Source organism: Heterodontus francisci, chromosome 17 (genome assembly GCF_036365525.1).
Source record: "Heterodontus francisci isolate sHetFra1 chromosome 17, sHetFra1.hap1, whole genome shotgun sequence".
In the NCBI taxonomy this organism is placed as follows: Eukaryota; Metazoa; Chordata; class Chondrichthyes; order Heterodontiformes; family Heterodontidae; genus Heterodontus; species Heterodontus francisci.
Genome location: NC_090387.1, coordinates 64,256,350 through 64,270,946, shown reverse-complemented (window position 1 = coordinate 64,270,946; position 14,597 = coordinate 64,256,350). Strand labels below are relative to the sequence as shown.

Below are 14,597 nucleotides of genomic sequence, written 5' to 3'. Positions count from 1 at the left end.
TCCTCCTTTCCTCCCCAATTTCATCCACCGGCCCCCTGCGATCTCCCCTCCTCCCCCAATTTCTCCAGAACCTCTCAATTTTTTCTCCTCCTCCCTGATCTCTGTGACCCCTCCCATGATCTTCTGCCCTCCTCCCGCAATCTCTCCAGCCCACTCCACAATCTTCTCCCAACCTCCCGCAATCTCAACAGCCCACTCCACAATCTTCTCCCAACCTCCCGCAATCTCTCCGGTCCACTCCCTTATCTCTGCAGTTCCTTCTTTGATCTTCATTCCTCCTCCCCAATCTCTCCGGTCCATTCTACAATCTTCTCCCTTCCTTCCTCAATCTCTCCCAATCCCTGATCTTTTCCAACCCCACCCTCCTCCCCTCCCCAATACCGAAAGCCTATCTGCCCAACACCAGCCAGCCTCTCAATCTGGCTGGCTGCAGCCAGGAAATGGAGTCCAAAAATGTTAATCAGGTTCTGCCGTGAAATTTGACACAAAACTGCACTCACACCCCTGTTAATATTGGGGCCATTGTTGTCATAGAATGATACCATAGAACAGGATAACATTCGGCCCTACATTCCTTTGAAGGTGCTATCCAATTAGTCTCACTTCCCTGCTCTTTCCTCACAGCCATGCAAATTATTCCTCTACAAGTATTTATCCAATTCCTCTTTGAAAATATCTATTGAATCTGCTTTCACCACCCTTTCAGGCAGTGCATTCCAGATCCCTAAGATGCTTATAACAAATCATCTTTTAAATGGTAAATGATTCAGCTGAAGGTACAGGCCTTTAAACAAGCTTATGGTTGGTCCATGCATGGTTATTATCCCAATAATATTAAATGAATGATTACTAGCTCATACCAGGCCCTCAAAGTAGTCCCCATCCGCTTCAACTGTATGATGTGACAGCTGACTTAAAGACAGACCACCTGTTCAAATTAAAAGCAAAAACAAACATCAATTATGATTTGATAAATTGAAAAAATCCTTTGGGAAAGGCAGACTGTGACCAAAATGAAGCATCCTTGTCTAAAATTTAGCTTCTTCAATTCGGTCACTGCATATGAGGTTGAAAACCATCTTCATCAGAGAAATCATATCCCAGTTTAATCTGATACATTATTGCAATAATTAGTCAATATACCCAAAAACAATTGTCAAATGGAAAGGTCAATTCAAATACAAACTTCTGTGGGATTTATTCAAATATTTGTCTGTGCTGGTAAACTTCTGAGGGCTGCTGACCTCACCACCACTTTGAAGGTTATTATCAGTCTGACCTTGTCAAATTGGTGAGACAGTCTTAAAACTCCAAAGGCAGATGAGATCTGTAGTTGCGAAGAAAAAGATATAAAAACTACTAAATTACAGCAAGGTTTTGTATAGAATTTGCAAACTGTTTATAATGAGGAGTTAGCTAAGATTAACAACAGTAAAATCTATGTTGTGTTATTTCTATTATTACATGTTCAATTACTAGTTTAATAAATCTGTTGGGCAGATAAAATCAGGCCTAGTGTAATGTGTTAAGCTTCTGAAGACAAAGAGAATTCCATCAAGGCATGGAAAAGAAGCAATAGCTGAGATAATACGAATAAAAAGTTTTGTTCCTTTTCCTGGGATGCTTTGCATTTTACCTACATGCCAGTGCACATGAGAACACTCCTTAGGAAGTCCAGGCTCACTTATGAGAGCAGTCTCGAGCAAAAATATCTAGAGTAAAAAAGGTAAAAGATATCTAATATTCTAACACAGACTTGAACTATCCACAACACTAGAGCATCAGAATCCTCATACCAGGACTAAGTTAAAGAGTTTTTATTATTCTCCCTACACTCTGCTATTCTCTCCTTTATTTTGGTTTCCAATGTACCACAGACTGACTGTTCCCAAGTTGAGAGGGTATGCATGCAATCTTTCCCAGTCCTTTGCCAATGCCACTCCGTGAAATCACTAGGAAAAGTGATGGGGGCTCACACTTTGCCTTCCTGTGGAGATGTAAGAAGTCACTGCTTTCACAATAGACTGACTGCAATTGAAAACTCATTGTGCCAGCCTCTGTCGGATCATCTGGCTGAAAATATTGACTTCAGTTAGAATTTTAGAATGAGGACTTCAACTGGAAATCCAACTGATGAGTCTTTTCACTGTGTGAAAATGACTTACTTTGGAAGGCACAAGATCCTGTGTTCAATGTCTCATCAGTACCTCCAACAATACCATAAACCATCAGCACTACACTAAACCAGCAGCCTAGATTAAACAATAACATATTTATATAGCAACTTTAAAGTAATAAAACGTCCTAAAGGCACTTTTTTTCTTCTTCTTTGGCCTCCTTGTCTCGCAAGACAATGGGTAAGCGCCTGGAGGTGGTCAGTGGTTTGTGAAGCAGCGCCTGGAGTGGCTATAAAGGCCAATTCTGCAGTGACAGACTCTTCCACAGATGCTGCAGATGAAATTGGTTATCGGGGCTGTTACACAGTTGGCTCTCCCCTTGTGCTTCTGTCATTTTTCCTGCCAACAGTTAAGTCTCTTCAACTCGCCACTCTTTAGCCCCGCCTTTATGGCTGTCCGCCAGCTCTGGCGATCACTGGCGACACAGTGGCGCAGTGGTTAGCACCGCAGCCTCACAGCTCCAGCGACCCGGGTTCAATTCTGGGTACTGCCTGTGTGGAGTTTGCAAGTTCTCCCTGTGACTGCGTGGGTTTCCTCCGGGTGCTCCGGTTTCCTCCCATATGCCAAAGACTTGCAGGTTGATAGGTAAATTGGCCATTAGCAATTGCCCCTAGTATAGGTAGGTGGTAGGGAAATATAGGGACAGGTGGGGATGTGGTAAGAATATGGAATTAGTGTAGGATTAGTATAAATGGGTGGTTGATGGTCGGCACAGACTCGGTGGGCCGAAGGGCCTGTTTCAGTGCTGTATCTCTAAACCCCCACTACTTGTGATCAATATCACAGGACTTCATGTCGCATTTGCAGACGTCTTTAAAGCGGAGACATGGATGGCCAGTGGGTCTGATATCAGTGACGAGCTCGCTGTGCAATATGTCCTTGGGGATCCTGCCATTTTCCATGCGGCTCACATGGCCAAGCCATCTCAAGCGCCGCTGGCTTAGTAGGGTGTATATGCTGGGGATGTTGGCCGCCTCAAGGACTTCTGTGTTGGAGATACGGTCCTGCCACCTGATGCCAAGGATTCTCCGGAGGCAGCGAAGATGGAATGAATTGAGACGTCGCTCTTGGCTGACATACATTGTCCAGGCCTCGCTGCCGTAGAGCACGGTACTGAGAACAAAGGCTTGATACACTCGGACTTTTGTGTTCCGTGTCAGTGCGCCATTTTCCCACACTCTCTTGGCCAGTCTGGACATAGCAGTGGAAGCCTTTCCCATGCGCTTGTTGATTTCTGCATCGAGAGACAGGTTACAGGTGATAGTTGAGCCTAGGTAGGTGAACTCTTGAACCACTTCCAGAGCATGGTTGCCGATATTGATGGATGGAGCATTTCTGACCTCCTGTCCCATGATGTTCATTTTCTTGAGGCTGATGGTTAGGCCAAATTCGTTGCAGGCAGCTGCAGTCCTGTCGATGAGTCTCTGCAGACACTCTTCTGTGTGAGATGTTTCTGCAGCAACGTCAGCAAAGAGGAGTTCCCTGATGAGGACCTTCCGTACTTTGGTCTTCGCTCTTAGACGGGCAAGTTGAACAACCTGCCATTTGATCTTGTGTGGAGGAAAATTCCTTCTTCTGAAGACTTGAATGCATGTGAGAGCAGCAGGGAAAAGAAGATCCCAAACAGTGTAGGTGCGAGAACACAGCCCTGTTTCATGCCACTGAGGATAGGAAAGGGATCTGATGAGGCGCCGCTATGCTGAATTGTGCCTTTCATATTGTCATGGAATGAGGTGATGATACTTAGTAGCTTTGGTGGACATCCGATCTTTGCTAGCAGTTTGAAGAGACCACGTCTGCTGATGAGGTCAAAGGCTTTGGTGAGACCTTGAAAGCAACATAGAGGGGCATGCCATTGTTCACGGCATTTCTCCTGTAGCTGGCGAAGGGAGAACAGCATGTCAATGGTGGATCTCTCTGCTCGAAAGCCACACTGTTCCTCAGGGTAGACACGCTCAGCCAGCTTCTGGAACCTGTTTAAAACGACTCGAGCGTAGACTTTCCCCACTATGCTGAGCAGGGAGATTCCACGGTAGTTGTTGCAGTCACTGCGGTCACCCTTGTTTTTATAGAGGGTGATGATATTGGCATTGCGCATGTCCTGTGGTACTGCTCCCTCATCCCAGCACAGGCAAAGCAGTTCATGGAGTGCTGAGAGTATAGCAGGCTTGGCACTCTTGATTATTTCAGGGGTAATGCCGTCCTTCCACTGGCTAGAGAATCAATGGCATCACTGAGTTCCGATTTTGTTGGCTGTTCGTCCAGCTCATCCACGACTGGCAGAGACTGTGCTGCATTGAGGGCAGTCTCAGTGACAACATTTTCCCTGGAGTATAGTTCTAGGTAGTGCTCCACCCAGTGGTCCATTTGCTTGCGTTGGTCAGTGATCGTGTCCCCTGATTTAGACTTGTGGCGGGGAGGGGGGATGGCGGGGTGGCGGCGATCTTCCAACGATGGTTGGCCCAAAAGCTCTCTTAATGCCATCATACATTCCTCTGATGTTTCCGGTGTCAGAGGCCAGCTGAATACGACTGCATAGGTGTTGCCAGTAGTCATTTGCACAATGCCTGGCTGTTCTTTGTGCATCGCTGCTGGCTGCTTTAAGTGCGATGGATGTTAACTCGCTGCGGGCTTTCTTGTAGTTCAACAGTGCAATGCACTTACCGGCTATGACAGGTTCCAGCTCTTCAATATGAGATTGAAACCAGTCTGCATTCTGCTTCTCACGTTTGCCATAGGTGGTCATTGCTGAGTCATAGATGGCATCTCTGATGTGGGCTCACTTGATCTCTGCATCCCCTGTAGGAGTGTTTTGAAGGGCTTTTTCAAGTGAATTTAGAAACTTATGTAACAGCTGTGGATAAGAAATTCTGTTAGTGTTGATGTGCGGGCGGACCTTCTGCTTGGAGTGATGCAGCTTCTTTGGTTTGAGTATAGCCTTGTTGCACACCAGGGAGTGGTCGGTGTCGCAGTCCGCACTGTGGAAGCTGCGTGTGATTTGAACGCTGTTTAAAGAGGCTTGCCTTGTGACGATGAGGTCCAGCTGGTGCCGTGATCTTGGGTGCCTCCATGAAACCTGATGACAGGGTTTAGTATGAAAGAATGAGGTGGTGATGCAGAGGTTGTGATAGGTACACAACTCCAGCAGTCTCTGTCCATTCTCATTCATCCTTCCAATGCCCGAGAGCCCAAGGCAGGAGGGCCATGAGTCATGGTCGGCCCCAACTCTGGCGTTAAAGTCCCCCAGCAGGAACAAATGTTCGGCATTGGGAATGCTACTAATGATATTATGGAGTTCCTCGTAGAATTGGATTTTAACTTCAGGTGGGGAGCAGAGTGTTGGAGCATAGATGCTGAGTAGGTGTACTGGACCAGAGGCAGTGAGCAGTCGGATGGACAGTCTGCGTTCCGAGCCGTTTGAAGGTGGCTCTATCATGCTGAGCAAAGAGTTTCTGATGGCGAAGCCCACTCCATGCTGTCTTGATTCTTCAGGATCCCTACCCTGCCAGAAGAAGGTGTAGTTTTGCTCTCTTAGAGATCCTCTCGCAGGGAGGTGTGTCTCCTGAAGTGCTGCAATGTCTACATTCAGTCTACTGAGCTCGTTGTTAATGATGGCGGTCTTTCGAGAATCGTTGATTTGTGTAAGGTCTTCTGACAGGCCAGGACACACAGTTCTGACATTCCAGCTTGCAAAACGAAGGGCTGGTACCTACTTTCCTTTTTTTGTCTGCTGTTTGGTGCGGTGTTACAGTCCACTTTTCAGGCAATGACCCTGAGCTCCAAGCACCCATTGAAGCAGGTGGACTGTGGCGGGACAGAACTTTACTGACTGGGAGCTGCCCGGTTTGAGGCAGGCGGTTGCTGTCCAGTAAGATGCGATGACCTCTCCCACTGACAAAGGCAACCCGTGGCGCCCAACCTCTATGCCAATTGAGCTGAACTTATAACCCATAACTGCTGCCTTCCGTGTTGTTTTGGTCGCTGTGAGGCGACTACGGAGTGACCTCTCCATGGCGCATGCCTGGGTGGATGTATGGAGGTTGTGAGTTGCCCAAGCATCAAAACCCCTTTTCGGCCTTCCTGATGGGGTCAAAAGGAGTGCAGAGCACGATGTTTGGCACTGGTATGGCTGCAGGAACTGCCGGAAACATGCCAAAGGTGACACATGACCGCCTTCGGGGTTCTGCTCCGGATTTTCTGTTAGGGTTTACTCCCTTAGCCTTGGCCTCTCCCGAGATGCCCACAAGGCAGTGGGTTTGTTAGCTCTTAGCACTTTACAGGAGTGTTATAAAACAATGTATGACACCAAACCACATAAGGAGATATTAGGTCAGATAACCAAAAGCTTTGTCAAAGAGGTAGGTTTAAGGAGTGTCTTAAAGGAAGAAAGCAAGGTGGAGAAGTGTAGGGAAGGTATTCCAGAGCATGGGACCTAGGCAAGGTGATGCACAAGAGGCCAGAATTAGAAGAGCAAAGATATCTCGGAAGGTTGTGGGGCTGGAGGAGTTTACAGAGATAGGGAGGGGAGAGGCCACAGAGGGATTTGAAAACAAGGATGGGAATTTTAAGATCAACATTGCTTGACCAGGAGCCAAATAGGTCAGCGAGCATAGGGGTGATGGGGGAACAGGACTGTGTGCGCGTTAAGACATGGGCAGCAGAGTTTTGGATGACCTCAAGTTTACAGAGAGTAGATGTGGGAGACCAGCCAGAAATGTGTTGGAATAGTCATGTCTGGAGGTAACAAAGGAATGAATGAGGGATTCAGCTTCAGATGAGCTGAGACAGACGAAGTTGGACCACGTACAGAGGTGGAACTAGGAGGTCTTAGCGATGGCACGAATATGAGGTTGGAACCTCACCTTGGGGTTAAATGTGACATCAAGGTTGCGAGCAGACAGCCTTAATCTCAGACTATTACCAGGGAGAGGAATGGAGTCGGTAGCTAGGGAACAGAGTTTGGAGCGGAGATCGAAAACAATGGCTTCAGTCATTTAATTGGAGCAGTCTGCTAATTTAATTACAGTGGAGGAGTCGAGAGAAGTGGTGGTAAAATAGAGCTCAGTATCACCAGCATATATGTGAAAACTAACGCCATGCTTTTGGATGATTTCGCCGAGGGGCAGTGTGTAGACTAGAAATAGGAGGGGCCAAGGATAAATCCTTGGGGGACACCAGAAATAATGGTGCAGGAGCAAGAGGAGAAGCCATTGCAAGTGATTCTCTGGCTACGATTAGATAGATAAGAATGGAACAAGGTGAGACTAGTCCCACCCAGCTGGACGACAGTGGAGAGACTTTGGAGGAGGATGGTGTGGTCAACTGTGCCAAAGGATCCTGACAGGTTGAGAGGGATAAGGAAGAAAAGTTTACCTTTGTCACAGTCACATATGATGTCATTTGTGACTTTGATGAGAGCTATTTTGGTACTATGGCAGGGGCAGAAACCAGATTGGTGGGATTCAAACATGGAGTTCCGGGAAAGATGGGAACGGATTTGAGAGGCAACAACACATTCAAGGATCTTGGAGAGGAAAGGGAGGTTGGAGATGGGTAATTTGCAAGGGCAGTGGGGTCAATTGTTTTTTTGAGGAGAGGGGTGATGACGGCATATTTAAAGGAGAGAAGGACAACACCTGAAGACATGGGAACAGTTTACAATGTCAGCTAACATGGGACCAGGAGCGATCAGCAGTTTAGTGAGAATAGGATCAAGGGAACAGGAGGTGGGTCTCATGACATGAAGACTGCAGAGAGGGCATGAAGGGTGATAGGTGAAAAATCAGAGAAAGATGAGAATTCAGGGCTTGGGCAGTGGGGAGCATTATAGGAAGTTTGGCCAGGTGGGCTAGTGGAAGGGAGGGACACGGCAGAGGCAGCTGATCGGATGGTCTCGATCTTAGTGACAAAGAAGTCTATGTGCTCGTCGCACTTACTGTTGGAGATGAGGGTGGACAGGACAGGAGAGAGGGGTTTAAGAAGACGGTTTGCAGTAGAAAAAAGCCAGGTGTTATCATGCATTCCAAGATGATCCTGGAATAGTGAGCAGTTTTAGCAGACGGCAGCTGGACTCGATAATGTTTGAAGTGTTCCAGCCAGATCTGGCAGTGGATGGCTAAACTAGTTGTCCACTATATCCTTTCAAATCTGAGTCCCTTGGACTTAAGGGAGCAGAGATGAGGGCTGTGGCAGTGGAACAGCCAGGGTGAGAGAGACTGATCTTTTTATTGGAGACTAGGGTATCAAAGATGGAGGTGAGGACGTAGTTGAGCAAATCAGTAGCTGCAGAAATGTAGCGGTAAATGGAGGGCCAAAGGCTAGATAGTTGAGATTTTGAAAGTGCAGTTGTAAGTGAATCGGGGGATTGTTTTTTCCAGGGACTGATATAGAATGAGGTTGAGTCGGGGCGTGGAAGGGGGATGTGGGTGGAGAGTGATACAAGGAAGTGATCAGTGTTGGCCTTATCTGTAATTGATATGATGGGACTAGCAAGATGACGTGAGATGACAAAGTCAAGAGGGTGGCTGTGAATATAGGTTGGGGAGTTTACAAAGAGGGAGAGATTTAGAGAGGATAAAAGGGCGGTGAACTCAGAAGAGAGAAAGCACGATGAGGCGAGATGAAGACTGAAATCACCAAAGATGAGAAGCTGCTCGGTGAAGAGGCTGAGGGAGGAAAGCAGTGAAGATATATTTGTGGTAACATTTATTTTATCGTACTTGGGAGGGCATAGAGAACGATGATGTTGAAAGAGAGGTAAGAGCGGGTGGAACAATGTGAGATGTTCGAAGAAGGAGAAAATGCCAAGGAGTTGGGGGGTCAAGTCAAGGTGTGATCTGGTAAGTGCCATACCAGCACTGCAACGGTCTTGGCGGGGCAAGTGGTGGAGGATGTAGCCAGGTGGGGAGGCTTCATTATTTGGTGTCATCATCCCTCAGTAGGTTTCTGTTAAGGGCATGATGTCAATACAATCATCCACAATAGGTTCGTGGATGGCAAGGGCCTTGTTCACAAGTGAACAGACATTCTGGAGGGAGATGGGCGGAGGGGTGGTGACAGCTGATCCGCTGGCAGAGTCTACAGGGTCAGCAGTGGGAGCGGTGAGTTGGACAGGAAAGAGATTGGTAAGATTAGCCCCCAATGGGCGGGAAGGTTAATGACAGGGTGATACAAGGAAGTAATCAGTGGTGGCCTTATCTGTAATTGATACGATGGGACTAGCAAGACAACGGGAGATGACAAGGTCATTTGGGATCCCTGCTCATAATGGGGGAATATGTAGGCTTATCTAATAGTAAGTCAAGCCTTGGATGGCGGCAAGAGAGCAGTGAGGTTGAGGATTAATGAAGGATTGGGGTTGGGAATTAGGAGGGCAGAGTACCTGAGAGTGGGGAAGTGAAAGGAGGCACTACAATAGAGGAGAGTCTGGAAGGGGTAAAGAGAAAAGAAGTTAAAGAAAAACAGTAAAAGTAGAAATAGATTGATGGGTTCAGGTCCAGAGAAGCAGCCAAAATACGCACGCGAATGGATTCGGGGAGAATTCAAGTTCCGTACGTCTAGGTACATCAAAATTAGCGTACATAAAAACATGAGAATAAATGGGAATAGGAACTAGATGGAGATAATAGGAAAGAGTCCAGAGTAAAAGTCAGAGGTCCTGTGGTGGGATAATAAAGACTTAGGTAGGATGGAATCAGCAACAAGCTATCGTCAAGAGTTTGGAGACAGATGTAGTGGGTGAAGTCCAGAAGCTGTTTGAGGGTACAGTATCGGAAGGTGCACTAATGGAGGTATTTTCATAGGAATGAAAATCCAGGGGATGTACAGAGTCAGTTGCAGGATAAAAAGATGATTGCAAAGTTGGAGGATACCATAAAATCCAGAAGCAACAGGTTTGTTCTTTAGTCCAGGTGGGTGATATTTGGGCTAGGAACAGACTGAAGCTGAAAAACCAGTATAACAAGTGGCCAGGCTTAGCAGGAGATTGAAGTCTCCCAATCACAGCAGTGGTGGGGGAAGGGCAGTAGACTGATCAAAGTTACTCTAAATATTACAAAAAGCAGCAAATCAGAGACGGAAGTTGGGATTTACAGTATAACCAGTGTAATCCAGAGCAGAAATGTCTCCTTGATGTCAAAAAGTCCAGGAATTTGAAGCCAAGTTTGAAAGAAGATCTGGATCTAGATATTTCCAGATCTTTTCCACAGCTCACAGATCAAAAAAATAGCAGCAGGTTATAGACAGAAGCTGAGTCTTACATTTTCCCAATGTAGTCCAATGTAGAAATGTGGTGTTGATGTCCAGTGAAGTCAGGGACTTGAAGCCAGATTTGAGAGAGAATCCACATTCAGGTCTTATCCAGATCTTTACCAGAGCTCACAAGGTAAGGTCAGGGGATAGGGTTTGAACCAGCAGACAGGCCATTTAAACTAACGGTCAACATGAAGTTTGGGCTAAAATGCATCCACTGTTAGGATCAGGGGCATTTAATCAGCAGAAGAAAGGCTTTAGTGAGAGAAAGAGCAACAGATGGCAGATTATGGTCCAGATTTTGCTGTATTGGGTCATTTCATGGTATGCCCTGTTAGTTAGACTTGTTTGTGCATGTTTAGGTTTTAAAGTATTTTGCCCACAAAGTTGCTGAGCGTGAGCTAATAACATTACAACAAAGCAACTGGGCAACTGGGATGTTTGTAAATGATGAGACAATCAGTATATTTCCATAAGCAATGAGATTTAAGAATTGAAAAATAAACAAAGGGGTGAAAAGGAGGGTGAATTCAATGTCAGATCATGTACAGAAACAGAAATTAAAAAAGGGAATGAAAGATTGGATTGAGAGAGAAAGAAAAGACAAAAGGAAAAGTAAGTTTTTTTAAATGACATTTTTAAAATCTCCAACAAATTGCCATATGTAGAAACGAGACTCCACATTTACAATTGTTCATTTTCAGGGCAACAGAGGTTGATTAATAGTCACTAACAATTATGATGTCGTTAAGAGGGTATGAATATTGTTAATTACTAGACATAATTTTCTGTGGTGAGTTCAATGGACAATTAATATTTTTGCAAAGATAACAGTGGAGTGGCACCAATTGGCCAACAACGTATGAGATTCGCAATTCAAAATTCTCTTCATTGTTGCAGGCCGATTTAATAATGTGTGTTGATCAGATGCCCTTTTTTCAGTAAAATCTGGGCCAATATATTTAGGGCTTGAATGCACAACCGTCAGACTCAGAGGCAAGAGTGATATCACTGAGCCAAGCTGACACTGTACAATTGTAACAGATTCATCAAAGTTGCATAATACATTTATTTACAACATACTATTCCACGGTAAGGTTATACAGAGGGGACAAACAGAAATTCTTGACAGAAGTTTTCTGACTTGGCTACAGGTCTCTGTGTTTTATGGATCTTCCAGTAAATGAGGGAAGAGAAAGTGTAAACACGTTGATACGTCCAGTAAGAAGTGGGATGAGTGCATAACATAACATAATATGAGTCCCCTCACCAAAATATATCGGCAGAGGTATTCATCCCTCCATCTGGCCAAGGGGCGGCACAGTGGCGCAGTGGTTAGCACTGCAGCCTCACAGCTCCAGGGACCTGGGTTCGATTCCGGGTACTGCCTGTGTGGAGTTTGCAAGTTCTCCCTGTGTCTGCGTGGGTTTTCTCCGGGTGCTCCGGTTTCCTCCCACAAGCCAAAAGACTTGCAGGTTGATAGGCAAATTGGCCATTATAAAAAAAAATTGTCACTAGTCTAGGTAGGTGGTAGGGAAATATAGGGACAGGTGGGGATGTTTGGTAGTAATATGGGATTAGTGTAGGATTAGTATAAATGGGTGGTTGATGTTCGGCACAGACTCGGTGGGCCGAAGGGCCTGTTTCAGTGCTGTATCTCTAATCTAATCAGCAGTGCCTATAGAAGCTTTGCTTTACAAAGAAATCTGTCATAGAGTTATGTCATATGCTACAAACGGACCTACATCCCACTTCAACTACAGGCACTTGCTCTGGCTGTGGCTGTGAAGGCCACAATTGCCCTTAACTTCTATGCCAAGACTGATTTCATGCTACAACAGGGGACATTAGCGATATCAGCCAAACAACTGCATAAACAAATGAAGTAAGTCACAAAATGAATTCTTTGTTAGAGCAAATAATTTCACCCTCCTCTTCGTGGATAATTGGTGAGATTATGACAGGGTACCACAATTTTCATGTGTGGTAGAAATCAAAGATTGGAAATCTATCTGTGCTCTCCTGTGCAATAGCACCACTTAGGTTAGAAGATTATGCTGAATATAAAATGAAGGATTCCACTCTCTCAGCATACTGCTCACATGTGACCAGCAGAATTGCATGATGCAAATGAATGCTCATTTACCCTGGAGTTGCCATAGTGTCTTCATTTTAAGGCAGTCCACCATGTCAACACTCTTTGACCCAGAAAGGCAGGTCTCTGGATTGTTTCTGGGAGATCAGAGCTGCCCTCTGTAGTTATGGCTGATGATACCTGTACAGTTTTCCAGGTCATGAACGGAACACCAGCAATTAGGTCCATTTCTGCTCTTTTGCAAAGGCTACAAAGTATAAAGGCCTCCATGGAGACAATAGGATCAAGCAAGAGGATCAGTAGCAACAACCCAAAAAGAGCATGCAGACAAGAATCCATTGACAACTGCAAGACACATCTGTGTCAGGATGAAATGGAAGATTGTCCTTTGACTGCCACATATGAGCACTGCATGAGCAGTTCTGCATACAACTTCTCCTCCCATAATTTACAGACCTTCTCTGTGTATCATATCAGCATAGTTCCTATTCGTGCCACCTGATGAAAATATACAAACCTTGTAATCAAAAATATTTGCATGCACAACATCAGTTTAACTATTTTAATGTAAATGCATACACTGTGTATGTATATGTGTGCCTAATGATTCTTAACACCATGATTCCCCATTGATGCAGGTGCCTGGTGTGTGAACTTTTAAGCCTAGTCTTTAGCTCTAGCTTCTCCTAGGTGCTGCCTGAATAGAAGGCATGTATGCAGTGGAACCAAAACTCTGCTTTACGAGAAATCCCTGTTTGTGACTGCCTGTCCTTTAAACTGTGGTAGGCCTTTAAATTCTGCAGAAATATGTTAGTTTCCAACCCCAATGGATGAGCTCTGAACCAGAAGATTTCTTGATGGCTGAGGTTTGCCCCAAATAATTTCATTAAAGCAACCCTGGAATTTATAGCACATCAGCTTAATTCACATTGAGCAGGCATGTACTGCATTCCACCCAATTCTGGTTGGGATTTTGCTCCAACTAAAATTTCTTGATGGGTTATCAAAAAAAGTGATGGAACTAGTGACACAGTATGTTAAAAGAATCTTCTTTCACCTCTGGAAGCTAGGTTTGAATCCAGTCCAAACTGATGGGATGAGTTGATGTGTACTATTTACCTGCCAGTTCAGTTTTGAGTAGTTCAACTTCTGCACTCAGCTTGTCTCGCTGAAGAGTGGTATGCTTGTTAACTTCTAACAGTGTGCTGTACTCCTGCTTCATCTGAAAATACTGCTTCTGGTGATTTTCATTCTAAAAGAATACATTTTAATTAAAGAGCTGATAAGACTAACATCACATAATTCTTTGTGCTTTTAAATATTCAGAAAGCAGAAAAATCATCTCTTTTTGAGGAATTACAGAAATCAAGGAGAGTACTCATCCAATACATTGCTGACCATCCTAACATACCTTAGACATCTGAGTGCTTGTTGCCAAAAAAGCTCTTTTAAAACCATACACAAAGCTTTGATTTAGAAATGTAATTGCTAATAACCGTTCCATGCATTAAAGAATAGGGCTAGATACAGTGCCACTTGACACCATGCAATTTTTTTAGTTAGCACAGTAAATAAGAATTTCACTTTGAGCTAGGCAGTCTGTAGAGCTTTATTCATTTTCTCTCATGCGGTAGAATAGATTCCAGGCAGCCATACACCATTCACTCTTCATCCATCAAAACATGTGTGTTCTCTATCAACAAAGCCTCTGTCAAAATGTTCTGCTACAGCTGTACTCTGTGGTTATTGTTTACCATTCTTTCAACAGGAGCAGGATATGTGAAACATTATCATTGAGCCTCAGGCCTCTGGGTATGGGAGAGGAAGAGGTAAAATTACACAGAACTTACAGCACAAAACAGGCCAGTTGGCTTAACTAATTCATGCCTGTGTTTATGCTCCACATGAACCTCCTCCTACACCTTTCATCTACCCTCCTTGTGCAACCGCTTTCCTCTTCTTCTTCTTAGGCAGTCCCTCGGGAACGAGGATGACTTTCTTCCACTGCAGGGTTGTGGGTCCTTAGGACACTGAATAGTCCAATTCTGGATCCACACACTCTGCCACATGTGGGG

General features: G+C 45.0%; 1 protein-coding gene across 1 annotated transcript in view; it reads right to left on the bottom strand.

The window, feature by feature from the left end:
• Positions 1-14,597, bottom strand: part of tsnaxip1 (translin-associated factor X interacting protein 1) — an 84,896-nt gene that overhangs the window by 28,064 nt on the left and 42,235 nt on the right. The window contains exons 9-10 of the mRNA XM_068049536.1: positions 13,642-13,774; positions 861-928 (exon numbers count right to left, since the gene is read on the bottom strand). Of these exons, the coding sequence (XP_067905637.1) occupies positions 861-928; positions 13,642-13,774 (201 nt within the window). The remainder of the gene's footprint in view (positions 1-860; positions 929-13,641; positions 13,775-14,597) is intronic.